At 39.1% G+C, this 25,738-nt stretch overlaps 4 protein-coding genes and 1 pseudogene across 5 annotated transcripts; 2 read left to right on the forward strand and 3 right to left on the reverse strand.

Moving 5' to 3' along the window:
- Positions 1–1,341: 1,341 nt before the first annotated feature.
- LOC144642821 (uncharacterized) lies at positions 1,342–16,637 on the reverse strand. Its single transcript, XM_078501909.1, has 7 exons — positions 15,164–16,637; positions 14,938–15,010; positions 14,814–14,840; positions 13,719–13,775; positions 13,563–13,616; positions 13,045–13,273; positions 1,342–2,116 (listed from the first exon to the last, which is right to left on the reverse strand). Exons 3-7 carry the CDS (start codon positions 14,823–14,825, stop codon positions 1,488–1,490), a joined length of 981 nt encoding a protein of 326 aa, XP_078358035.1. The 5' UTR covers positions 14,826–14,840; positions 14,938–15,010; positions 15,164–16,637; the 3' UTR covers positions 1,342–1,487.
- LOC144642785 (uncharacterized) lies at positions 2,912–4,882 on the forward strand. The gene is made up of 2 exons (XM_078501856.1): positions 2,912–3,185; positions 3,299–4,882. The coding sequence occupies exons 1-2, from the start codon at positions 2,998–3,000 to the stop codon at positions 4,866–4,868; spliced, it is 1,758 nt and encodes a 585-aa protein (XP_078357982.1). The 5' UTR covers positions 2,912–2,997; the 3' UTR covers positions 4,869–4,882.
- Positions 7,704–10,964, forward strand: LOC144641732 (uncharacterized). Its single transcript, XM_078500762.1, has 3 exons — positions 7,704–8,153; positions 10,259–10,811; positions 10,916–10,964. The coding sequence occupies exons 1-2, from the start codon at positions 7,715–7,717 to the stop codon at positions 10,693–10,695; spliced, it is 876 nt and encodes a 291-aa protein (XP_078356888.1). The 5' UTR covers positions 7,704–7,714; the 3' UTR covers positions 10,696–10,811; positions 10,916–10,964.
- Positions 16,638–18,754: 2,117 nt separating the features above from the next.
- On the reverse strand, positions 18,755–21,712 carry LOC144642796 (uncharacterized; annotated as a pseudogene). Its single transcript, XR_013568783.1, has 10 exons — positions 21,603–21,712; positions 21,376–21,448; positions 21,235–21,261; positions 20,869–20,912; positions 20,640–20,696; positions 20,484–20,537; positions 20,339–20,392; positions 20,187–20,240; positions 19,852–20,080; positions 18,755–19,631 (listed from the first exon to the last, which is right to left on the reverse strand). The product of XR_013568783.1 is annotated as an uncharacterized LOC144642796 (transcript).
- Positions 21,713–23,360: 1,648 nt separating this feature from the next.
- LOC144640820 (uncharacterized) lies at positions 23,361–25,238 on the reverse strand. Its single transcript, XM_078499895.1, has 6 exons — positions 25,227–25,238; positions 24,695–24,751; positions 24,532–24,585; positions 24,386–24,439; positions 24,230–24,283; positions 23,361–23,549 (listed from the first exon to the last, which is right to left on the reverse strand). Exons 1-6 carry the CDS (start codon positions 25,236–25,238, stop codon positions 23,361–23,363), a joined length of 420 nt encoding a protein of 139 aa, XP_078356021.1.
- Positions 25,239–25,738: the final 500 nt, after the last annotated feature.

Consider the following 25,738-nt stretch of genomic DNA (forward strand, 5'->3'; position numbering starts at 1 on the left):
TTTCAGGACTATTGAATGATCTTGATTTGAGGATCAAAGTGCGGAGTATTGGCTGGACGGAAACACGCAGTTCGCAAAGCAACCATATAAATCTTCGATCCACTCGAACATTTTTGTTGAATTTGAAAAACAGAAAGTACAGTAAGCTGTCGATTTGTGATAGAAATCTTGTGAGGGTAAACGCAATTATTGCAAATGGCCGCTGCATATTTTCGTACAGAGTCAAAACAAAGTCAAATATTGCTTCCCTGCCCCTACCCGTCGAAAAAACAACTTCGCTCAAAGACCGAACTGCAACAGAGTTTAGTTACCAGTCTTATGCTGCGTGTTACTAGATAGAACGCGTGATATGATTGGCTCATGATATCACATTACGTCATAGGACTGGTTCGCCAGATAGGACAGAACCACAACGGCACAACACTTGCCGGAGATTATCCCGGTTTCTTTAGCATTAAGCGGCTAAGAATATTTCTAATTCCCCTGAATATGATGCTAGTCGATCGCTGGGCTGCCCCATAGCGTTATGTCGCCGGTTCCCATTTATACACCTGGGTTGAGAAAAGCACAATGAGAGTAAAGTGTCTTGCCCAAGAACACAACACAATAACCCCGGCCAGGCCTCGAACCCGGACCACTCGATCAGGTGTCCGGAACACTAACCATTAGGCCACTGCGCCTCTCATTGATTAAAAATTAAATAATGTTTTTTTTTGCCCGCGAGTAAGCGTTAGCATCACTGTCATTGATCATTCTTGCCATTCTGTTTTCCAGTTCTTGTCATTGGATAACACACGAGGGCGGTCTCTGTACGTTTTCTCTATCATTTCACACCTTTTACTTTGACACCGCATTTTAAACTTGTAAACAGTGTATACACTATATCATAATAAAACTAAACTTGCGGCACTGTAAACTTTGGTAAACTACACTTTCAAAAAAAGGGTTGCTGATTTGATACTATATAAAAACGTTTTTAGTTGCTAAAATCTGGGCTTATCTTTATGAAACCAAATTGCAACAAAAAATAAGACGATTTTGCCGATTAGACGCTTATCTCCAAAATGATGGTTAAGGTAACTCAAATAAAAAAAACAGAACTCAAAAACTCTCAAAGAAAGCGTTGTATGGCTCTAATAGTAACGGCCCCAGGAAAAAAAGCGCATGATCTTTTAAAAGTACGGGAAAAAATTTCATTGTCTTTAGCAAATCCGAAAGGCCTTTCGCTACGGTGGCGGCCCTCCAAAACTAGTAGCGACCCCTAAACGCGACTTGAAGTGGAAAAACAGATACATCTTTACCAAATGGGAAGATAAAATAAACAAACAAGTAACTGTTTAAACAGTTTTATTTCATCCGGTAACAAAGTTAAAGCATCTTTTACATTTACCAAGCTTGCTCTTCTCACTTATCATATGACAGTTTGCTCTTAACCCAACACCTTATTATAACTTGACAGCACCTTAGGCAAACTTTTCAGTTTGTTTCTATCGCACCATCACCCAGATTGGTTTGTTCAGATAACAGTAGCCCGCGATACACTTGGTGCCAATCGCTTTGCTGTCGTCGGAAGTGACATAATTGTTTGAGTGGTCAGCTGTGCTCCATATGTCAAGCCACTTGTCTGTGCCAGGACTATGGTCTTCCGAAATCCCAAAAGCTGACTTGAAGGCAAATCTGGTAATTGTGCCAAATCCCACGGCGGGAGTTCTTTTATTATGATCTGCGGGGCTGTATTTATAAAATCCGTGCACTTTCAAACCACTTGAAGCAGATTTCCCAATTAGGAACTTCTCGAACTCTGTTTTGCCGTTTTGTGGTGCGCCTGCCTTTCTGTTGTAAATTACCCGGATGGTCTTGACGTCAGCAAACCGGAACATTACTTCTTCCCAGTCCCCCATGTCAGGGTGGATATGACTCGCGGCATCTGCGTTCTTAGTTTTGGCGGCCACTGTTGAGAAACTAGTTTTGATGAAGAGAAAGCTTGGCGAGACCTTTGTGGCAACTAGGGTCCAACCTCCACGCTCAGTTTCCATGTCGCAAAAAGCTAGGAACGAGTCATCTGTTGAGCCACCGTTTGGATCGATCCAGTAAAGTCCGCTGCCACGACTCTGACCTAAGCAAATTTAAGATGAAACAGTGATAAAAGTAAAAAAAAAATAGGTCACCAAGGGTGACATGAGTCTAATGCCGTATGGCATAGTGATACAGATTGCGCGGTTTTCGTAAGCCGGTTAAAATTGGTTAGAGGTTTGTGTTCGGGAGTTTAATTTAAAATGCTTATAGCAAGCTAGGGGCATCGTGGATGATTATAGATGAAAACGAAACAGTCATAAATGTTATATGCTTCACAAAATTTAAAGTATGAACAGGAGTTGATGTTACTTCTTCCGTATTGTCCGTAAAAGCAGAAACGATTAAACATTTGGACAAGATTGCGTGACGATTTACAAAAAGCATGTTCATTACAACAAGGGTTGAAGAACTTCACATCGTTTTCTTTCAGATTTTTCACCATTTTGATGATGACTCTTGAAACAGATTTTGCAATAAAAGCACTTGAAATAGTGACTGTTACTCCATTGTACTGTAAGCACTTAGTGACAGATTTTCCTAATCAAAAGCCCTCTGGGCTTAGTGTCTTGTGACTCTTTTCAGAGTTTAATTAATTTGAAAATAGACCGCTTTTCACGTCTGTTTATTGCTTGTAAAGATATCGAAAATTAAAAAGCGTGCATCTAACATAAAGAAACATTTAGACTCCTCATCCCTAAAATTTAAACTAAAACTAAAGCTACTTTTGTCGCTCGATAAAAGTTGTGACATTCAAAACACGATATACGAAACTCTTGATTCACTTGTCAATCCCTGTTATCGAAGTTGAGCACGCCACCCAAACGATCCAGCGGTATTTTTGTGAGTAAACATCAAAGCGAGGCTATCGGGTCAACATCGATCAGACTTGGTTGAACTTGTGTGAGAAAGCGAGGGAAAACTATGCAGTCTTCAAAGAATCTACCCGAAGCGGCCTTTTTTTCCGCTGAGGAGACAGTTCAGTTACTGAGTGGAAATTGTCCAAAGAAAATTACCAAAGAAAGACTAAAAGAATGGTTGTCATACCGCAAAGGGACGGCGAAAGATGGTAGTGCGCGGACCGAAGCAACGAAGGCCGAGTTATCTCAAAGGTAAGCTTATAAGACTTAAAGATTGCAATATTTTTGTCACTTATATTTTCATTGCTTAAAGGAAATTTTTATCGAAGCATAAGTTCTATATCGATTTGTTCTACTTGCCGCAGGGTCGTCAGTTATATAAAAAATGGTTGGCAGAATAATTTTACTGAAAAGTGGCAACACTTAGCAGCAAGTAAACCAGTGGACCAAACGGCGACCGTCAATTGTGATTTCCCTGGATCTGCACAGTGGGTTTCGCTGGTTGACGCGAAGGACGATGTTCCTACATTTAATATACAAAATATCGTGTCTTACTTTATTGAAAGGAAAGCTAAAGACAATGAATCCAACAAAGATTACAAGAATGTCAGCAGCAAAGCTTTCGGTTTGTTTCGACATGGTCACATCCAAAAACTGGAAATCGCACGAGAAGACGATGGCAAGGTACATTTCCGATGTGATTGCTTACCTGAAATGAAGAAAAACTTTAAGTATAACGTAAAACTTTCATTGTGTAATAATGGTGAGCAGGAAGGTGAAATTACATTTGCTAGCTGTGCTTGCCCAGCTGGTAAAGGTCCACGTGGCTCTTGTAAACACATAGCCGCTCTTTGTTATGCACTTGAAGAATTTGTGAGACTTAAATGTACACGGGAATTTGAAACATGTACCTCAAGACTGCAAACTTGGAACCAGCCGAGAAAGAGAAAGCTTGACTCTCAGTCAGTTTATGAAATTGATTTCTCAAAAAAAGTTTATAGAAGAGAAGAAAGCCGTGCTAAGCCTTTGAATGATCCAAGACGTCCATCTGAAAGGAACAATGATACGAAAAATGTCAACAGAGAACTGCTAGACAAAATCAAAACAGTGAAACCAAATTGTGGTTTCTTTTGTCTACTATCAGATGAGAGACTTGACCAAAATAAAAATGACATTATATCTCCAATTAAAGAGCACCCTGTCTCACTCACTGAGATTTTTGACCGGGCAAAAAGAATTAAGAGAAATCTCATGGTTAGTGATCAAGAGAGAGGGAACATTGCACTTGCCACAAAAGCTCAAAGTAATTGTCAGGCATGGTTTGAACACAGACGTGTTCGTATTACAGCCTCTCAGAGCAAGCGAGCATTAATAAAGCCTTCTACTAGCCCAACAAAAGCAATGAGGGAAATCTTACACTATAACAGTCACTACCAAAGTAACAAAATGACACAGGGACTGAAAGATGAAAAGAAGATCATATTGCTATATGAAAACAAACTGGATTGCAAAGTCAGTGAAACAGGTTTTGTTATTTCTCAGAGTCATCCTTTCCTTGGGGCCTCTCCAGATGGGACTGTAGATGGGGGACTAGTGGAGATAAAACGAATCTTCACAGATGGCCTATCTCTGCAGGAGGCAGTGTGTAAACGTGGTATATGTAAAGAGACTCCCCATGGGTTGGTGATCAACAGGAATCATAAGTTCTATTACCAAGTACAGCAGCTGATGCTTTGCACTAAATTATCTTGGACTGATTTGGTACTTTCTGACACTGTTGAATTAATTATTTTACATGTGAGGAAAAACAAAAGTTTTCTTTCTCAAATAGTCCCAAGACTAGAAAATTTTTATGACACTCACATCTCTTTGGAACTGGCCTATCCAAGAGTTTTTTATGGACTTCCTAGATTAAGTAAATTAATAAATGACTGAAATCACAATTTTATACTTTATTTCTTCTTTAGAAATACTGTAAATATACACAAATGGCAACATTTCAGTAGTAAGCATGTGCTTATTTCTCACTGATTAGAGAGCGAGAAGGGTAGCAATGTAGAAAATAATACAAAAAGGAACAATTTGAGCTTTAACACATGTTGAGTTTAGTAGTATTTTTATAACAAATTGATGGAATATTCATTTGAGCATTACTTGACTATACAGTCTGTTTTCACTGCTGTATAATAGATAACATGAAGACAGTATTTGTGAGAAAGGTAATTGTTATTGCTAACCATTTACTAGTGGTGGCAGGAAGTTTGATAACATTGCACAGACAAAAAATATCATATCAATTATACCATTCCTGCACAAAGTTATGGGGACAAAGTCTAAAATGTGGTAGTTTTTTATTCTTTCCATGGCTCTTTCAACATGGATTCTAAGAGTTGCAATCCTTCTTGTTTCCAGTAACTCACTTTCATTAAATTGGCCTGATTCATTCATGAATGGAGGAACATTTACTTTTACCCCTTTATGTGCAAGCATCTCTTGAATATTGAAACCTCTATCAGCCATTATAACGTCACCATACTGTAGTTTCTCAATAAGGCCTGACTTCTGGGTTAGTTCCTTGTCAGAAATGCTGCCACCATACAGGGTTGAGACGAATGAAATCCCCCCTTTTGGTACAATACCAACCAAGGATTTCAGGGTGTTGCTATTTTTGTATGAAGAAAATGTTACTTGTTGAGCCTCTGGGTTGTTTGGCTTTTCAATGTATATCTCTGTAGCATCAATTATTAGAGTAGTTGTTGAATACTTTTTGCGAAAACATTCAGGCAGGTGTAATTTAACAATCTCTTTGGAAGGAAATACATCCAATTCTTTGAATCTGAAAAAAATAAACTTGATCCAGGTATTAATAATTTGGGATACCACACTCTGAGAAACTCCAAATCTCAGTGATAAGTCTTCTTCAAGTAATCCAACTTTCAAACGACAGAGTACCATGAAAAATTCATTTTCGATATTCAAAGCCCTACTAGGCCCAGGTTTATATTTGTGCTTCATTTCTCTTAAATTTTCAGTGTTTTGGTAGTCCAAATGAGCCGCTGTCTCCCTCCCCAGAAAGTCAAGAACCATTGAAAACACTTCATAGTTTTCAAATCCAGTGTAGAATCTTAATAATTTATCATTTTCCTTTACAGTTTCGATGCTAAAGGCTTTTTTCTCGATTAATAATTCCAGCTCCTTTCTGGCACTTCTTTCTTCTTCGAGTTGATTTTCCAGCTCTTGTATTTTTTTGTTCAGTTCGCGCTCCTTAGTTTGCCATTTTTCAAGTAAACATGACATTTCTGTATCCTTTAACTTAAGTTGATGTTCCCAGTTTTCATCTCCAGTTTGAAAAAAACCTTCACTTTCCAGATTTTCAGCTTCTATACCATCTGAACCAGAATTTATCGGTTCTGGGGCTGAATGCTGCTGCGATTTCTCTATCTTTGTTTTCTTTGTGTTCAATGTTGCTCGATCAGCGGGCTCTTTCCTCTTCGGCTTTTCGACAGTAAAAATAAACTTTGTCGGTACGGAATCTGGCTTTAAACGAATTCTTTGTCCTCCCACTGGTTTAATAAAGCAATAAGCTTCAAAATGCTGACTACAGACATAAGAGTTTTTGTTTACCGGAGTGTTCTCGCGACGTAGTTTCACGAGCCATTGTGCCAGCAAATTCTTGTTTGACAGCGGGAGCGAATGCCATGATAAGTCCTTGCAGTCCGCTTTGGAACTTCGATTTTGACACCCAAAAGCTATGCAATGCTTCACCATGGATAAAGAAACTAAAAAGCCGCGAAAATATTATGTAAATGTCGAACTACCTACTAATTTCCCTCTCTGTTTCCTTGTACTTTGTAGCGAGCTAGACCCGATAGCCTCGTTTTGGCGTAAGCTCATCCAGAAACCGCTGATTTCGCGTGCTCAACTTCGATAAGAGCTATTCAGAAACCTTTGTCGTGAATACTTCACGATTTCACAGCTAAAGATAAAAACAAAGGTTTATTCCAACTACAAAAGGTTCTCACGCGAAAGGCTTAAAATCCAACTAAAAAATATATATCAGATTTGGGACCTAAAAGACAACAACACCGAATTTTCGATCAAGTGGTCCATTGTCACGAGAGCAAGCGCTTACAGGGGAAACCCGTCACGCTGCAATTTGTGTCTGACGGAGAAGCTCTGCATACTATCAGCTGACAGATATACCTTCTTGAACAAAAGATCTGAGCTTGTTACCAAGTACAGGCACGAAAACAAGTACTACACGGCCAATCAGAGACAGGATCGTTCCAACCGTCCTCCAAGAACGTAGTTTAAATTGTATTTCACCGCATCTAACGACACAGTCTGATGATCGCTTCGTGCGTGAAACTCTGAGTAACTGTCCGTGAAGTTTCTATCTTTAATAAGGGGGTGAAAATTCTTTAATTATTGTATAAGATTACGTGCTTAAAGTTTTGAAATCGATGCCTTAATAGTATCCATTCCGATCACAATCACGGTAATTAAGCGTCCATTTTGATTCATACTAATTGATCGTTGCTATTTCTGTCAGGCGGATAATGTTTGTACTTACTATTGTCACGCGACTTGTTTCCGACACCTCAGTATCAAAAGCGATTTTTCCAAGCAGCCGAAAGTAGGCTTGACTTAAATTCAAAGTACACTCCAGCCGGAACAGTTATAGAACTCCGATAACAGCACAAAAAGAATACAGACACACACAGATTCATAAGCATTTATCTGTCACAGATAATTCTTAAATATTGCAAATTGACGCTCAAATGTCAACCTCAGTGAACATGCAGTTTGGTGTTCCACAAGGGTCAATCTTGGGTCCAATGCTTTTCAACTTGTATGTAGCTGACTTGCAAGACAACCTGCCGAGTACAGTTACAACTTTCCAATATGCTGACGACACCACGTTATACACAAGTTGTCGCCCTGTTGATGTCCCCCATTCTGTCGATGAACTCAACTCCACTCTACGTGACCTGAGCTCCTGGTCATCCGACTCACATCTGGCACTTAATCCAGTAAAGACAAAGGCCATGCTGTTATCTACTAATCAAATGGCTCGAGTTCATTCTATGAATGATTACTGCCCAAGTCTGAAGGTCTCCGACAAGACACTAGAGCGTGTACAGCAGACTAAGCTACTTGGAGTGTACCTACACGAGAACTTGAAATGGGATGAGCACGTAACGGAGCTGTCTAAGTCATGCTACAGTACACTTAGCATACTACGCAAGATTAAAGGGCATGTAAACCCTAAAATGCTATTTCTTTTTGTCATATATTCCTTTAGTATATGTATCACGTATGCCATATCTGTCAATATTTTTTTCAGCAAAGAAAGTTTTCTTGTTGAAAACGCTCCTCAAAATTCAAAATATCCGCCATCTTTCCTGTGACGTCACAGGTGGAATCTTTGTTTACCGGAAGCCAAAGGTCTTCCTCTAAAACCTTTGAAATAAGCGTATATGTACAGGAATTCTGTTGCAATATTCTCATTTTTCCAGACGCTAAAGCATTGTGCCGCTTAGTTTTGTGGTAACCAACGCCATATGAGTATATTATGTATATAAAGTTTCCAAAAGAAGTAAATTTGAAGCGGCAGCGGGTAAAGTTTGATGATCAATAAATAAATAAAATAATTAGTGCTAGCGATAGCGCTTTCTGCCTTGTCAAAGCGTGCGTGTTCTATAAATTTGTTATTGTATGCGCTTAAAAGAAAGCCCTGCTCGTTTAGCAAATATAAGGAAGAGTTACAACTAGGGTAAATGTCTTGTTTTAGCCGTTAGTAAACAAACCTTCGATGTTCCACCCTGCTTGATCTCGACTTTACGTGGTGTTATGTATCGATGGTCGTATCTTAAGGACCATAAGCATCTAGGAATTGCTTTATACGCTGTTATTTCGTTAAATTTTAAATCAATGGTGTTAGGACTGGTTGTAGAATGTGAATCCTTGGGTTTGTTTTGAAAGCTGAACCTATTGAGAACCACCTCGCTGAGGTCACCTTAAGCACCTACAGTGCGATATCTTTACGGTGCGTTGATGGAAGCTGTTCCGTGACACGATCTTGCTCAGTTGCTTTATCCCTGGTTTTGTTTTTGTTTGAAAAGAAAATTCAGCGTACATAGTATATATGGTGCTATCACAAATTTTTTTAGATATCAATCCAGTTTACAACGTGCTAAAATCAGTTGCAAAGGAGCTTCGGATCTTGTTTACAGTACTAATTTAACGTGATATCGCAGCGCAGATACTATATGCACCAAGATAACATGAACACCAGCAACCAAAAAAATCGAAAGAAAAACAAAGCTTGCGTTAAACAATAATTTTGTAGCGAAATTTCCTACACGAAAAAGCAGACTATCTTTAAAATAATGTAATAGTATAAGCACTATAAAGAGCCGCACATAAACGTAAACGTACGCGTGTTCTTTCGCTGCCGCGTCCGTCTTGCTACCTGCATGACTTGCATGAAGCCCAGCACTTAATTAGAATCAAGGCATGATGACTGAGATCTTAGATGAATTATTACTGAGACAATTCATTTGGGATCCTGGTCTCTCATCCTACACTTTGTCTGATTTCGGCACAGCAAATGATTTAATACGCAGTCGGCATTGGTTGAAATGTTCTGCTGTGTTCCGCACACGCACTATTACTTAAATATATTTTCATACCAAGAAAGATCGAGAAAAGAAAACACTTCACGTGCCTTGTTTAAGCTATGTGCATTTTGTTTGCTTCGAGTGAACATTTAAGATAATCTGAAATCTAAGTAAATCGAAAAATTAATTTAATGTCAGTCTGTTCGAAAACGATAATTCGTTGTCAACTAGTTTCCACAGCGCCTCCTTCTTGCTGATCGTTTCGTCAAACTCTACTCGGTTCAAGTTGATACGGAATAATATATACTTAGCCCAGACTCTTCCAAAGGCTCAGCTGAATTATGTACATCACTACAATACAAAATTGCCGCATTTGAATCGCTCTCGTGAGATAAAACATCCTCCCAATCACTGCTACTTGCCCGAGCCGCCATATAAATTCTTATGTGGAATCCGTGTTGCGCAATATTTGGGTTCCACCGCACACGTCACCAGTGCTTGCTATTGTTTTCACCGGAAGTGGATTTTTTGTCGAAAATGCCGTTTTTCTCCTTAACGAAATCGAATTGAACAAAATGAATGCCAAATTCGTTTTCTTCATTGCTTTTTATATAGATGAGAAAAAGTTGTATTCTAGTGTTTACATGCCCTTTAAGAACTTTGCGGACTTTAAACTTCGAAAACATTTAGCTGAAGCATTAGTTCTGTCAAAGTTAGACTACTGTGACACTGTATTCTATCCATTACCAGATTTTCTTTTAAAACGATTACAGCGCATACAGTTTGCAGCTGCTAGTTTCGTTTCAGGTCATTATGTAAAAGACTGTAGTGACGTCTTGAAGCTAGGTTGGTTATCAGTGAGAGAAAGGAGAGATTTCCACCTACTTAAACAAGTTCATAAGGCACTTTATTCAGATCATTGGCCTTCTTACTTAAAACTTGATACAGTGACCTCTGTACGAACACTGCGGTCAAGTTCAGCAACTAGACTTGTAATTCCCTTAGAACATGGAACCTTCCAGGACATGTCTGCCAGCCTTTTCAACAACCTCCCTGCCAACCTAAGAACTTGTAGCGATTTCAGAATTTTCTGCAGGGAAGTCAGAACGCACATTCTTAGGTCAAGATCCAACCAATAGTAGCTTTTAATATTATTTTAGCTATAGGAATTTTTGTCTTTTTATATTAATTGTAATTTTTTAGCTTTAGGAATTTTTCTCTTTGTCTTTTATATCAAATTGTACTTTTTTTTTATGTTAGCTATAGGAATTTTTTGTCTTTTTATATTAATTGTAAGTTTTTAGCTTTAGGAATTTTTCTTTTTGTCTTTTATATCAAATTGAAATTTGTTTTTATCAGTTAGTTAGTATTAACAGGTGAAGAGCCATGTAGTATGGATATACTGTTAATAAACCATTATTATTATTATTATTATTATTATTATTATTATTATTATTATTATTATTATTATTATTATTATTATATCTTAAAAAGTTCAACAAAGTCACAGATTCTCCTTTGTTGTTTTGTGTTCGTGACTGATAAGAACGTTTTCAGCCTCACGTTTCAATAAACTCACGCACACTACCAAGCAAAGTTTCATGGTTGACCTTTTGCGTGTGTCTTCGAGTAATACTCAAATTGAAGACGCACAAGGAAAATAATGTCCACGGGGATCAGTTGTTTTGAACTAGTTTAATCAGCACAAATTCTAACTTGCCTAAGCTAGCTAGTCAACTGAAGTAAAGGCACACATGTGGTTCGACTACTACGGTCTATTACATCTTTGAAATCGGATCTAATCAAAAATGGAAACGGCAAAAAAAAGTTTTCCTGACATATTGTCGGTCGACATACCTACAGTTCTGTAAGGCGCAATCCTGTTTAAGACATGCTTTTCCCCTATTGCTGTACCAAAATCATAAAACACATTGTTCTCACGAAACGGTAGCTATTATCAGATTGACTTATATGACTAGAATGGTGGGAATCTCGTGTGATTGCTTTTATCACTAAGAAAAACAAACAAAAAGCTTAAAAATAAACGCAACTGTCAGTGTAAACAGCATCTGCAGACCTCTCAAGTCTCACGATTTTGTCCTGAGACTCACGGTTTTCACTTCAATCTCACGACGAGAAACAGAAATCTCACGAAAAAACAGAGTAACAAGTCATTTGATTAGCGCCTGGTTTTAGGACTCTTTTAGTTATTTTTGTCCGTCAGTTGATCAATCTCCCGGTTTTTACTGAAATCTCCAGATTTTTTTACCTCAATCTCTAGATTTCCAGTGCTTTGAGGTTGAGAAGTCTGCATCTGTTTTGTTTAAATCTGATGATCGCATTTTTCGGCATTTACTAAAAAAAGAAAATTTTGACATGGCGGGAAAAATATTGACATGGCGGGAAAATTCCGCGGCCTCAGAAAGCAAATACGCATTGAATGCACCTTGTCCCCTGTAGTATTATCTTGTGTCGTCATGACGTAGTCATGACGTCACAAGACAAAAACGGGTGTAAATGCTCACGTCAATATAATGATGACCTTTTGAACGCTGGAAACTAGGCAATTATTATCGAGCTACCATACACAGGAGCGAAGACTGTTTATCATGATGTACAAATTTCGCGAATCATCACTTCCATATCAATGTAACCATTTTATGATTTTTCTAGCTGTAAGAAGAACTTAAGATCTCTGAGAGTCGTAAAAGCATGAAATTCGATTTCAGTGTATGGCAAAGGCCGGGACAGTGTAATACTGCAAAGCGGCCAAACAAACGCATTTTGATTTAGTCGCGTAACTTGATTTACATTTATCCATGTACATCTTTTATTTTTGAAGGTTTTTGTTTGCACTGTAAAGAAAAAATTGGTCAAAATTCGAGTGAATTCAATACAAAAACCGAGGTAAAGTTTTCTATTTTTTTAAACAAAATAAATATTTGGTCGCATTGTGTAAATAAACGCGAGTCGCCGTCGAAATATTTTTTCTCAAAGACGTCTTGCTTTTTAAGCAAGACGAAAACACAAGTGCTTAACTGAACTGAAAACGAAGATTTATTTTCACAAAAAGCTTACAAATGTCTTAACTGGAAAATTATTTCGTCCTGTTCAAGTGTTGAATAATCGTGACTTGAGAAAGAACTTTTAATTATGCGTGGGAACACGTGTCGCTGATTGGCTGTTTTTAATTGAAACTAATCGTGCGTGTCCGTACGGAGTCCGTTCTTGCAGCTGATCATTGTTTTCTACATTACAGCGAACGATTATCGATCCCGAACCATTCCCTTGGGATTGCTAACAGCTTTTTTCATAAAACAAAGAGTCTAATGCGCATGCGCAAAGCGCACGCAAGCATTAGACTCAAAAATTATAATGGAATGGAAACACGTTTCGGTAATAATTTTTGCCTAAATGAATAACGAATCTAATGAATAACATTATTCAATGTATGTTTGAGCGCGATTTCAAAATACGCGTGAACTCACCTAAATTTAAAATATCTAAACAGTGACGGCCTGGGTTATTGGCAACCTGACCTTTCCCAGCGGTCACCAATGGCAACCATGCGCTTCCATCACAGAGCTGTAGAGCATTCTGGGAAGAATTGTAACGGACGGTGCCAGCGGTGTGCAGTGAACAGTTCTCAGCGGTGTCACTAAACTTTATTGCTCCATATTGGGGTTTTCCTGGTAAACCGCGTTCGCCTTTTTGGCCCTAAAAAAGAAAAAAACGACAAAAAATTCTAACCCCGTAAATTAAAAAAAAAAAAAGGCAAAACAAGCTAAGCCTTGGCCACTTTCAACTTATTCAGTTTGGAGGGAAGGGGGTGGGTTGGGGTTTATTATTTAAAAAGATTTTACTTTTCAAAAGTTTTCTGGAGCGTATTTATCAGGTGCTGATAATAACAGACTCGTTTCTTCAAAGTAGAGCATTGACCAAAATGAAGCACGAAAAGAGCAAAACAACTGACGTAAGCTGCAATAATTACAAAAAATTCACCAACCTTTGTACCGTTTATCCCGTCATTTCCTCTCAAACCTTGCTCGCCTTTTTCGCCCTAAAATGAAGAATACGCTAATCTTGTCATAAAATAGTGTTGATTATAAACTTGAACTTTCCTCGAAAAAAAAAATAGGCTAATAAACAGAAATCCACAAACCTTTGCACCGTTTTCTCCGCTTTTTCCTCCAAAACACCATGTGTCGCCTTTAGCACCCTAAAATAAGGGAAACATCGCACTGAATTAAGATTCCTGACTTCATTTTGTTTTCTTCCAACTTCTAATAATTTGTAGTCAATGCTTTCAATAGGAAGTCTTAAACCCACCTGAACTGTTATTCAATATCTATGCATTTTCAGGCATGCGGATGATGGGAACAAAGAAAACATCAACTAGCTAGAAGACACTATCTTGAAATCCATTGAATTCTCTACACTTACTTATGTTTCAAGTTTGTGCGTTTTGGTTAAGAATTGCGCGATCTTTTTTTAAGGTAGACTACGAGCAGTCCCTATTTTTTCGCAGAGTCCGTCGAGCTTGCAGGGAATTTATTTTCGAAGAGTTCGTCGAGCTCATAGCGAAAAAAAATTACGCGCGGGGGGAGGAGGCGGGGCAAGGCGAGAAGCGAAAAAAATAACAGTATTTTTTTTACTATTTTTTTTCGCTTCTCGCCTTGCCCCGCCTCCTCCCCCCGCGCGTAATTTTTTCGCTATAAGCTCGACGAACTCTTTGAAAAAAAATTTCGCTTCAAGCTCGACGGACTCTGCGAAAAAATAGGGACTGCTCGTAGTCTATTTTTAAGGTAATAAAGCAACAATTCGCGAATATTTACAAACCTTCACTCCGTTTCTCCCGTCGCGTCCATCACGGCCATCTTTTCCAGGGAGTCCTTGGATTGAGAGAAGACTGAATAAAAATCGTGAATACCTCTAAAGGTTTATTCTCGATAAAACGCTCTTCGGCGAAATAGTATATAGTCTTAGCCAAAACTGCGATTTTCAAGAATCTTAAAACTGATGATATGCAAAATGATTTATTGAATTGTTCTAGGCGATTTTTCGAGGTTACTCAGGCAGTTAGAAGATCAGACTTACAGTTATCTTATGTTTGCCACTATTGAAATATATTTTAACTGCTTTGTCGAGTTTGGTTATCTGAGCGTGACGCCTTTTGGAGTTTCCAGTTTACGAAGCGTGAGTCATCTTCCGCGGGTCTTGAAATCGAAAAACTGCGTTAGTAAATAGCTATTCTCACCGTTTTGACCATCCCTACCGTCTCTACCTAAAATAAAGAAGAAAAAATTGCCAAAAGTACGAAAACACGAGGAAAGGTGAGAACATCGAGGGTTCTAATTAAAAGCATTATTTTTTGTTCTCACCGTCGCCACCGTTGCATCATTCTTTCAAGGTAGACTTCTCGCACTGGTTTTGCTGTGTCGCGTTTGCAGAAACCTAAATAACCAAAAAATGATACCGTAAAACCGCCAGAAAGCATATTTAACGCGCTCGGAGTTCTAGAATTCACAGTGAATAATGAAAGAATGAGTCGCGAAATCGAATCGTCTACAGAAAATATGCCCGTTAACTTTTCGGCTACAAACTTGCCTTGTTGGTCGATTCATTCTGAGCGTTTGTCAAAGAACGCAAGGTAAAAAACAAAACGAAAGTAAAAAATAAGCGAAACATTTTAACTGCCTTTTCCTTCGTCAGGATTTCGCTTTAGTGAAAGAAATCAATATTTTCTATTTGCTTACCGTATACTCACACTCGAACACGAAAAAACGGCACGACCAAGTAGCTAGACTTGATTTGTTATGGTAAATCGAATGCTAAAAACAATTAATAACAATCACAATGGATAATAAGTGAGGCGTAAAGAGGCTTGTTTCGGTGAAAGAACTATGAGATCTCTATCTTTCCTTTTTTCACAAAATGTGGCAGCATTACTTGAGAAGATGACAAATTTTACCGAATTCTGACCAAAAAAAAAAAAAAAACACAGAGCAAATGGGGAGAGGTACATTGAGCAAATAAATTCACTCGGTCACACATTAAGATTCACTGTATCGCTTGTTTATTTATTCAATAAGCTATATTATGACCAAAAGTCACGCACCGTGTACGTTTCCATAGCAATGCCAACCCAAACGCGACCCCACGCCAAAAAGCCACGCGCAGAGTCAAAAGTCGACTTGTGGAAAGTCTATCTCGTTTTCATGTTGACATGCCAAAAAAGCAACGCCGAAAAGCAACGCGCAATTTTGTAAAAGAATTTTCGTAAAGCCTTTTCCACTAATATTTTCCCATTTGTTAGTATCCTCTTTAGAATCATGAAATCTCTTTACTCGGAGCAGAGTCGAAGATCGTCCGTGTGGAAAAAACTATCTCGTTTCCATGTTGACATGTGCTAAGATGGTCTAAGTTGCCTGTGCATGGAAGGAAAGATCCATTGAGCGATCTCTTATGCGAAGTTACAATTTAGTGTTCTGAGCAGAAGAACGCAGCATCAAGCTAGGACGTGGCGGAGCGCGGAATGGAAAACAAACCGACAGCCCTGTCGACGATCGCGACTAGCGCGCAGTTCTTAAACGCCGTTGCGTTCTGGTTGTGACGTGGAACAACGCGGAGCGAGCGAATGCAGAGAGATTTCCGCCTGTTTCACCCCGCCGAACGGCATGAAACAGCAGCTAGAAATTCTTGTGCAGGCTGGAAATACGTTGGGCCCTTCTTTCATTTCTACTTCTGGTTCTGACATTGTCAGATCACAGCTGCATTTTGCAACTTCCACGTCGCGACAAGAACACAACGGCGTTCATAAAAAAAAAACTATCTCGTTTCCATGTTGACATGTGCTAAAATGGTCTAAGTTGCCTGTGCATGGAAGGAAAGATCCATTGAGCGATCTCTTATGCGAAGTTACAATTTAGTGTTGTGAGCAGAAGAACGCAGCATCAAGCGAGGACGTGGCGGAGCGCGGAATGGAAAACAAACCGACAGCCCTGTCGACGACTAGCGTGCAGTTCTTAAACGCCGTTGCGTTCTGGTTGTGACGTGGAACAACGCGGAGCGGGCGAATGCAGAGAGATTTCCGCCTGAACGGCATGAAACAACAGCTAGAAATTCTTGTGCAGGCTGGAAATACTTTGGGCCCTTCTTTCATTTCTACTTCCGGTTCTGACATTGTCAGATCACAGCTGCATTTTGCAACTTCCACGTCGCGACAAGAACACAACGGCGTTCATAAAAAAAAACTATCTCGTTTCCATGTTGACATGTGCTAAGATGGTCTAAGTTGCCTGTGCATGGAAGGAAAGATCCATTGAGCGATCTCTTATACGAAGTTACAATAAAGTGTTGTGAGCAGAAGAACGCAGCATCAAGCGAGGACGTGGCGGAGCGCGGAATGGAAAACAAACCGACAGCCCTGTCGACGACTAGCGTGCAGTTCTTAAACGCCGTTGCGTTCTGGTTGTAACGTGGAACAACGCGGAGCGCGCGAATGCAGAGAGATTTCCGCCTGTTTCACCCCGCTGAACGGCATGAAACAACAGCTAGAAATTATTGTGCAGGCTGGAAATACTTTGGGCCCTTCTTTCATTTCTACTTCTGGTTCTGACATTGTCAGATCACAGCTGCATTTTGCAACTTCCACGTCGCGCCAAGAACACAACGGGGTTCAAAAACTGAGCGCTAGTCGCCGCTTCATCTTTTCTAAATCTGCTTGGTGTGTATGCATGTAGCCGGGACACAACTGAGTGTGCCTTTATTAAAGATTTTCTCTTACTTGGGGGTTAACAATTTAGAGTTGTCTGTGGCTAGGACCACAACTTGAGTGTGCTCTTACAGTAAGTGTTCCATTAAGGCTGCGGGTTTTAACTGCGCAAAGCACAAAAAAAAGAGCATAATAAGGAATACACTCTCTGACTCTTATACCGTCCTCACATAGCACAAACATTAACACGAGGGAATTTTTAAGTAGCGCCGGTGACAGTGACTGCCTTTCTTTTATTTTTTGGTAATTGCATTATCCAGTGACATTTTAAAACTTACTTCCTTCGAAACTTCACAAAAACAACAAAACGTACAAGCCTAAATAAAAAAGAATCAAAATCAAGGCAAAAACCGAAATATTTTGACTCCCTTTCCTTTACCCGGTCTTTGTTGTTGCTTTATATGTTCTTTACACAAAACCGAAACAGGAAAAATACGGTGCGACCGATCGAGCTAGGAGATCTTTGTCATAATAAATTAGTTGAATGTTGAGCAGTTCTATTTTTATACATGTATCGTCACAATGAATGTCAAGTAAGGTGTAATGAATACTTTGTTTCAGTGACTGGGCAACCGACTGTATCGTCACACACAAGGCTAGTCCTAGTCCCTACTCCCTATTCTGCTTTGAAGGGAATGGAACGAGTACAAGACTGAAGTCTCGGGCCGCTTGCCATTGAAAACAAAGGCTATGTATATATATGTTCATTTGGGAAAGAAGACATTACAAATGATTTTTTTCACCTTGTATCTGTTTTAAAAGTCTTGTTTACTAAATTAACGCCGATAGTGAACAGCTTAGAAATACTAGATAATATGTTCAGTAAAAGGTAAAGTCTGTCTCCGAGCCATGAGGCCCATACAGCCGGAGCTTATCCCGGTTTCCGTAGCATTTTAATGCTACGCTTAAAAGCGACTAGGAGCATTGCTAATCCCCCCCTGGATGGGATGCAGTAAATTCGCCGGTACCCATTTATACACCTGGGTGGAGAGAGGCACTGTGAGAGTAAAGTGTCTTGCCTAAGAACACAACGCAGCGCCCCAGCCAGGACTCGAACCCGGGCCGTTCGACTGGGAGTCGAGCGCGCTAACCATTAGGCCACCGCGCCTCCCACAGATGATATGTTCAGTACTCGAAGATATTTCCTTATTGATTATGTCCAAGTTCTTTATTTTTATTCTTCTTTTAATTTTAAATTTCATTTCATTAAGGGTGCAAGTAAAGTTGCTGTTGTTGTCTGTGTTGTACTCTAGCTTTACTGTAAGTTTAAATTGATCACCAGTATTTCTAAGCTGTTCACTATCGGCATTTATTCAGACAAGATGTCCCTCTGGTTTATTTAAAAGCACCTTCTCCTTTTATAGCTGATTGATTAGACAACACCTCAAACTGTTGTTAAAACGTTAACTAAAACGGTCTTTTGTTAAAATTTTATTAAGGAAAACTTGTCTAGTCCTAACGCAAAAAAAGCACGGAGAGCGTGATGAAAAACAGCTGAACAAGTTTTTATTTTTTCCAGATACAAAAGTTAAGGATCCCTTAAATTTAACAGTTTTCTTCAAATATTTCATTATTTTTTCCTTAAGTTTGCTATATCGTTACACATTTTGATCCCCTTACACCTTATTTTAACCTGACAGCGTCTTTGCTAAGTTTTAAACTAAAGTTTGTTTCTATCGCACCATCACCCAGATTGGTTTGTTCAGATAACAGTAGCCCGCGATACACTTGTTTCCAACTGCCCTACTGTCGTCGGAAGTGACGTAATTGGGTCTGTCATCAAGACCAGTCCACATGTCAATCCACTTGTCAGTACCATAATGCCATTCCGAGATGCCATAGTCTGAATCGAGTGCCAATCTGGATATTCTGGCAAAACCAACAGCAGGAGTTTCTTGTTATGATCCGCTGGGCTATACTTGTAAAATCCATACACGTCCTTAGACTTCGGATGAAGTGATTTTCCCATTAAGAACGTCTCGAACTGCGTTTTTCCGTTTTGTGGTGCACCTGCCTTCCTGTTGTAAATGACCCGGATGGTGTTGACGTCAGCAAACCGGAACATAACTTCTTTCCAGTCCCCCATGTCAGGGTGGATATGACTCGCAGCATCTGCGTGCTTAGCTTTCGCTGCCAGTGTTGAGAAACTAGGTTTAATGAATGGGAAGCTTGAAGAGACCTTTGTGGCAACTAGGGTCCAGCCTCCACGCTCAGTGTCCATGTCGCAAAAAGCTTGGAACGAGTCATCTGCTGAGCCGCCGTTTGGATCGATCCAGTAAAGTCCACTGCCACGACTCTGACCTGAAATAAAAGAAATTTTGATTTTAAGAAAACTTCATCTATTATGGCTGGCGACTTTGTGCTTTATCCCCTCACAAACATGTTTTAGTGCAATTTTGAAGATATATAAATAAATAGATAATTGATAAATATTAAATGAGATTATTTTGGTTTGTGTTCGCTAGCTCCCGACGGCAGAAACAACACTCATCTTGTTTTAAAACTTCGTTGACCAAGTCACCTGAGTTCAAAACATCCAAACAGTGGCGGCCTGGATTATTAGCCACGTGACCTTTCCCAGCAGTCAGCACTGGCAACCAAACGCGGCCATCGCAGAGTTGTAAGGCCTTCTGGGAGGTACTGTAACGAACGGTGCCGGCGATACGGAGTGCACATTTCTCAGCGGTGTCAGTAAACTTGATTGCACCACGTGGCGGTTTGGCAGATGAACCAGCTTCGCCTTTTTGGCCCTGAATAAAAAATGAAACAACGAGCTTTTAACTCCATCTCCTACAAAGTCAAATTTAATTTGACACTAACAGGCATTGCCGTTCTGTAATGCAGAGATTTACCAACCTTTGCGCCATTTATCCCGTCATTTCCTCTTAATCCTCGCTGGCCTTTCTCCCCCTAAAAGAAATAAAAGGTAATTCTGCGATAGTTGAATCATTTCTTATATTATAAAGTTTTTAATTCAACTCAAACCAAAAACAACATCCTGTACCAACCTTTGTACCGTTTATCCCGTCATTTCCTCTTAATCCTTGCTGGCCTTTCTCTCCCTAAAACAAAGAAATGGTAATTTTGCGATAACAGAATCATTTCATATGATAGAAAGATTCAACTCATCCAAAACCAACATTGTGTACCAACCTTTGTACCGTTTATTCCGTCATTTCCATTCAATCCTTGTTTACCTTTTTGTCCCTAAAATTAAAGAAAATGCCGTCCTTTCCGTACCTTAATAATTTCATGGAACAAAAAATTAAACTTTTACAACAACTGATAAAATGCAAGAGATTCACCAACCTTTGTACCGTTTATTCCTCCGTTTCCTTGCAAAATTCCTGGCTTTCCTTTTTCTCCCTAAAATAGAGAAAAAAATTATCACTTGCACTGCGATTCAATTCTACAGATTTCTTCAAGAAATTAAGATATTTGTCCGTGGAGAATAAGGTCCACAAAATTTCTGATCATTTAGAATCTTTTTTAATTCTCCATCTTTAAATTAACAACATTCAGTTTTTTTTTTACCAACCTTCACTCCGTTTCTCCCGTCGCGTCCGTCACGGCCATCCTTTCCTTGGATCAAGACAAAAGGAAAGAAGATTGTTTAGTTCTTTTTCCTTTTATAATTATGAACAACGCAAGCATACTAGCAGAAAAAAGTAGAGAAAACCAGGAGTCTTCGCCTGCTTTAACTGACTAACAATTTTTTGAGCAGCTTTCAACAAATGATTTATTAAAGATTCTTCGATCGAAAACTGAAACGAACAGCTTGCTAGAACTCGGACTAAAAATTAACTGCTTCAGTTGCCTAACTTATCGAAACTGAACGAAAATTATTTTACGACTTCTGACAAAATTCCACTGTTGTCAATATTGAAATTTTTATTTCTGATACCATCTTTGCCATCCCGACCGTCTCTACCTGAAAACAAAAAGTAAAAATGCTCAAATTAGCTAAAAATTCATACCCAAGAAAAGCGTGATTCAAAGCAACTGAATAATACAGGATTCTGAAAGCAATATTTCCCGCTCTCACCGTCGCGGCAGTAGCAGCATTCTTTTAAGGACGTCTTTCCACACTGGTTTTGCTGTGCCCCGTTTACAGAAGCCTAAAAAAATTAACCCTGTTGCATTAATATCGATAATGTCGGAGCTTCAAGAGCAAATCGAACATTTTTTGCAAAGCGCGCAATGTAAAATTGCCAAAAGTTTCCAGTTGTAATAAATGCCCTTCAACTTTTCAGAGGTCAACTTTCAAATTACCTTTTTAGTCGACTGGTTCTGAGTGCTTGCAAAAGAACGCAAGATAAAAACCAAAATTAACACAAAAAGCAAGCGAAACATTTTAGCTTCCTCTCCTTTGTCAAAGTTTTGCTTACAATGAAAGAACTTGGCGATAAATGAATATTTTTATGTCGGAAATTATGTTTACTCTATAGTCAAACGAGAAAAAACGGCATGAGCAAGTAGCTAGACTGTCTTTATTATGATAATTTAGTTGATGAGTTGTTTTAGTACAAAAACGATCAGAGTTTTCCTAAAACTTCTTTTAACTAGTCTTTTTCATTTCTTTATTGATATTTTTAATATGGGTGTGAATTTTTATTATGGGTGTGAATTTAAAATAATCGAAGCGGATCTGGCGAAATTTAGGACAAATAAATCCTGTGAGAGTCAATAAAAACGTGGGCAAATAAAAATACTTACTCCAAGGTTTATTTGGATTTGCTACGGCATTTGTGTGACTAGATGGTTGACAATAGAGCTGCGTTACAAAGATGTCACGCTTTCACTGCCTCGTCCCCAGTCGCTCGCGATCGTTGGGAGAAATGCTAGTTAATAATTGAGGAAAGCAGGGGCGAAGGGAGACATCACCCACCTCTCGCGCTTCGCGCTCGCTCCCAATCCTCCCACTCGCGACTATCAGAATCCGCGCTCAATCGGCCTTGGAAAAGCCTGTGGAGGAGGCAGACGCTTTCACGTTTCAATCTCTCTGTGGAACTGAAGGCGACACGCAAGCTTCCCCTTTCTCCTCGCGGCCAGGATCGGGATTCGCGTCGGCGGCTGAGATCGCGACTCGCGCGACAAAAGCACAAGCCTGGTCTTAGTCCCCCAGCAGCCAGGGGTTATTATCAATGATATAGTTTTCTTTTGCCCAGTTAGAAAGCGTTCGCATCACTAACGTTGATCATTCTTGTTATTCCCTTTTATCACTTCTTGTCAGTAGATACTAAAGGGCGGCTTCTATACGTTTTCTCATTTCACAGCTTTCTCTATACCTCTGACCTCTGCAGAGTGATTAGACAACAACTAAAGCTGTTGTTAGCAGAAGGTCTTTTGTTAAGATTATAGTCAGGAAAACTACCGGCCTTTATGAAAAAAGCACGGAGAGTGTGATGAAAAACTGCTGAACAAGTTTTTATTTTTTCCAGTTACAAATTTTAAGGATCCCTTAACTTTAACAATTTTGCTTTTCAAATGTTACATGACCTCGTGTTAAATATGCAGGTACATTATAGTGAGCGCCCGCCATGCACTTATTTCAGGAAAGGTTTCTATATCGTTACACAGTTTGCTATATTCCCTTACACCTTATTTTAACTTGTCAGCATCTTAAGTGCTTAATTTTCATCCAAAGTTTGTTTCTATCGCACCATCACCCAGATTGGTTTGTTCAAATAACAGTAGCCCGCGATACACTTGGTACCAAGCGCACTGTTGCTGTCCGCAGTGACGTAGTTGTTTCCAGAGCGGTCAGCACCACTCCACATGTCAAGCCACTTGTCTGTGCCACTGTGGGTTTCCGAGATCCCATGGATGGAATAGAGAACCAAATTGCTTATGGTGGCAAAACCTTTAGCAGGACTTCTCTTGTTATTATCTGCTGGGCTGTACTTGTAAAACCCATACACGTTCCTGTACATCGAACCAGGTGTCCCCATCAAGAACTTCTCGAAATCTTTTTTTTGTTTTTGTGGTGCTCCCGCCTTCCTGTTGTAAATGACCCGGATGGTGTTGACGTCAGCAAACCGGAACAGAATTTCTTCCCAGTCTCCCATGGCAGGGTGGATATGACTCGCGACATATTGTAACGGAAGTATTGTAACGGACGGTGCCAGCGGTCTGCTGTGTGCAGTTCTCAGTGGAGTCACTAAACTTGATTGGTCCCTGTGGAGATTTTCCGGGTAAACCACGTTCTCCTTTTTGGCCCTGAAAAAAGAAAACAACCAACAAAAAAAAACTAAATAAATGAGTACATAAACAATAAATAACAAGGTGGGCTCCAGAAAGTAAATGGCAAAACGGTTGCTTTTTTTAATATTTCCTTTTCTTGAGCTGCGTAAAACTTGTGGAGGTAAACAAGTAAACTTATTTATGTTTGTTGACTAGGGCAAGCCTGGTGAACAGTGAATTTCATGTATGCCTCTTGTAAATGGAGAACGCAACCCAATTTTTTTAGAGCATTGCTAAACTGCGCATCTTTTCCTGGCTTCAGAGTTAAGACACCCTAAGAGGAAATATACTTAAGCGTATCTTGCAATAACTAGATCATTGCTTGGAATATAATAACGAAAGATACACCAACCTTTGTACCGTTGATCCCGTCATCTCCTCGAATTCCTTGCTCGCCTTTGACACCCTATACAGAAAAAATACTTTTTTGATAATTTTATAGACGGAATCACTTTAGCTTTACATAGAAGGACATAAAAAATGAACTTTTACAATAAATAATCATTGATTGACAATCAATCAATCAATTTATTAATGCCATACGTGGGACGAGGTTGCTCACACATGTCCCTGCCAGGGTCTCATGTATAAAAGCGCATTACAGTAATAATTAAAATGTAAAATAACACACAATTAAGAGAACACTCTAAACTAACTTTTGTGCCGTTTATTCCGTCATTTCCTGTTAAACCTTGCTCGCCTTTGTCCCCCTGCAATAAAGAAAACAACGAGCTTTTAGCTCAATCCTACAAAGTCAAAATGGCAATTTGATAAACTGAAATCGTCGTTCTGTAATGTAGAGATTCACCAACCTTTGTACCATTTATCCCGTCATTTCCTCTAAATCCTTGCTGGCCTTTCTGCCCCTAAAACAATGAAAACAGTAATTCTACGATACCTGAATCATTTCATATAAAATAAAGTTCATCTCAACCCCAAAACAACATTGAGTACCAACCTTTGTACAGTTTATTCCGTTATTTCCATTCAGTCCTTGTTCACCTTTTTGTCCCTAAAATCAAAAATAAATAAATAAATACCGTCCTCTCCACAACTGAATCATTTATTAAAACAGAAATTCGAACTTTGACAACAAATAAAAATACAAGAGATTCACCAACCTTTGTACCGATTATTCCTCCGTTTCCTTGAAAAATTCCTGGCTTTCCTTTTTCTCCCTAAAATAGAGAAAAAGAATTATCACTTGCACTGCGATTCAATTCTACAGATTTCTTCAAGAAAATAAGATCATTGTTGATGATCAGAAAGCTCTAATACCACAAAATGTTCCGTTTAATCAAGAACTTTTTCATTCTCTATCTCTCTCTTTTCTTTATTAACAACAATTATTTTTTTTTTACCAACCTTCAATCCGTCGCGTCTGTCCCGGCCATCATTTCCTTGGATCAAGAGAAAAGAAAGGAGATAGTTAAGTTTTTTCTCATTTTGAAATTCGGAAACAGCGCAAGCATACTAACAGAGGTAAGTAGAAAAAAAGTGACAATTATAAAATTTCTTCGATCGAAAACTGAAACGAACAGCTTGCTATAACTCGGACTAAAAAATAATTGATGCATCAGTTGCCTAACTTATCGAAACTGAACGAAAATTGTTTTTCGACTTCTGACAAAATTTCACTTTTATTTCTGATACCGTCTTTGCCATCCCGACCGTCTCTACCTGAAAATAAAAAGTAAAAATGCTCAAATTAGCTAAAAATTCATAGTCAAGAAAAGCGTGATTCAAAGCAACTGAACAACACCGAACTGAAAGCAATATTTTTCGTTCTCACCGTCGCGGCAGTAGCAGCATTCTTTTAAGGACGTTTTTCCACATTGGTTTTGCTGTGTCCCGTTTACAGAAGCCTGAAAAATAAACCTTGTTGCATCAATTTCGATAATGTCGGAGCTCTGAGAGCAAATTGAACATTTCTTACAACCGCGCGGCAATGTAAAATTGCCAAGAGTTTCTGGTTGTAATGCCAAATCGTCCACAAAGAATAAATGCCCTTCAACTTTTCGGGGGTCAACTTTCAAATTACCTTTATCGATTGGTTCTGTGTACTTGCAAAAGAACGCAAGATAAAAACCAAAGTTATCACAAAAAACAAGCGAAACATTTTAACTTCCTTTCCTTTGTCAAGGTTGTACTTACAATGAAAGAAC

This window comes from Oculina patagonica, chromosome 2 (genome assembly GCF_052425735.1).
Source record: "Oculina patagonica isolate OP01 chromosome 2, crgOcupat, whole genome shotgun sequence".
Classification (NCBI taxonomy): domain Eukaryota; kingdom Metazoa; phylum Cnidaria; class Anthozoa; order Scleractinia; family Oculinidae; genus Oculina; species Oculina patagonica.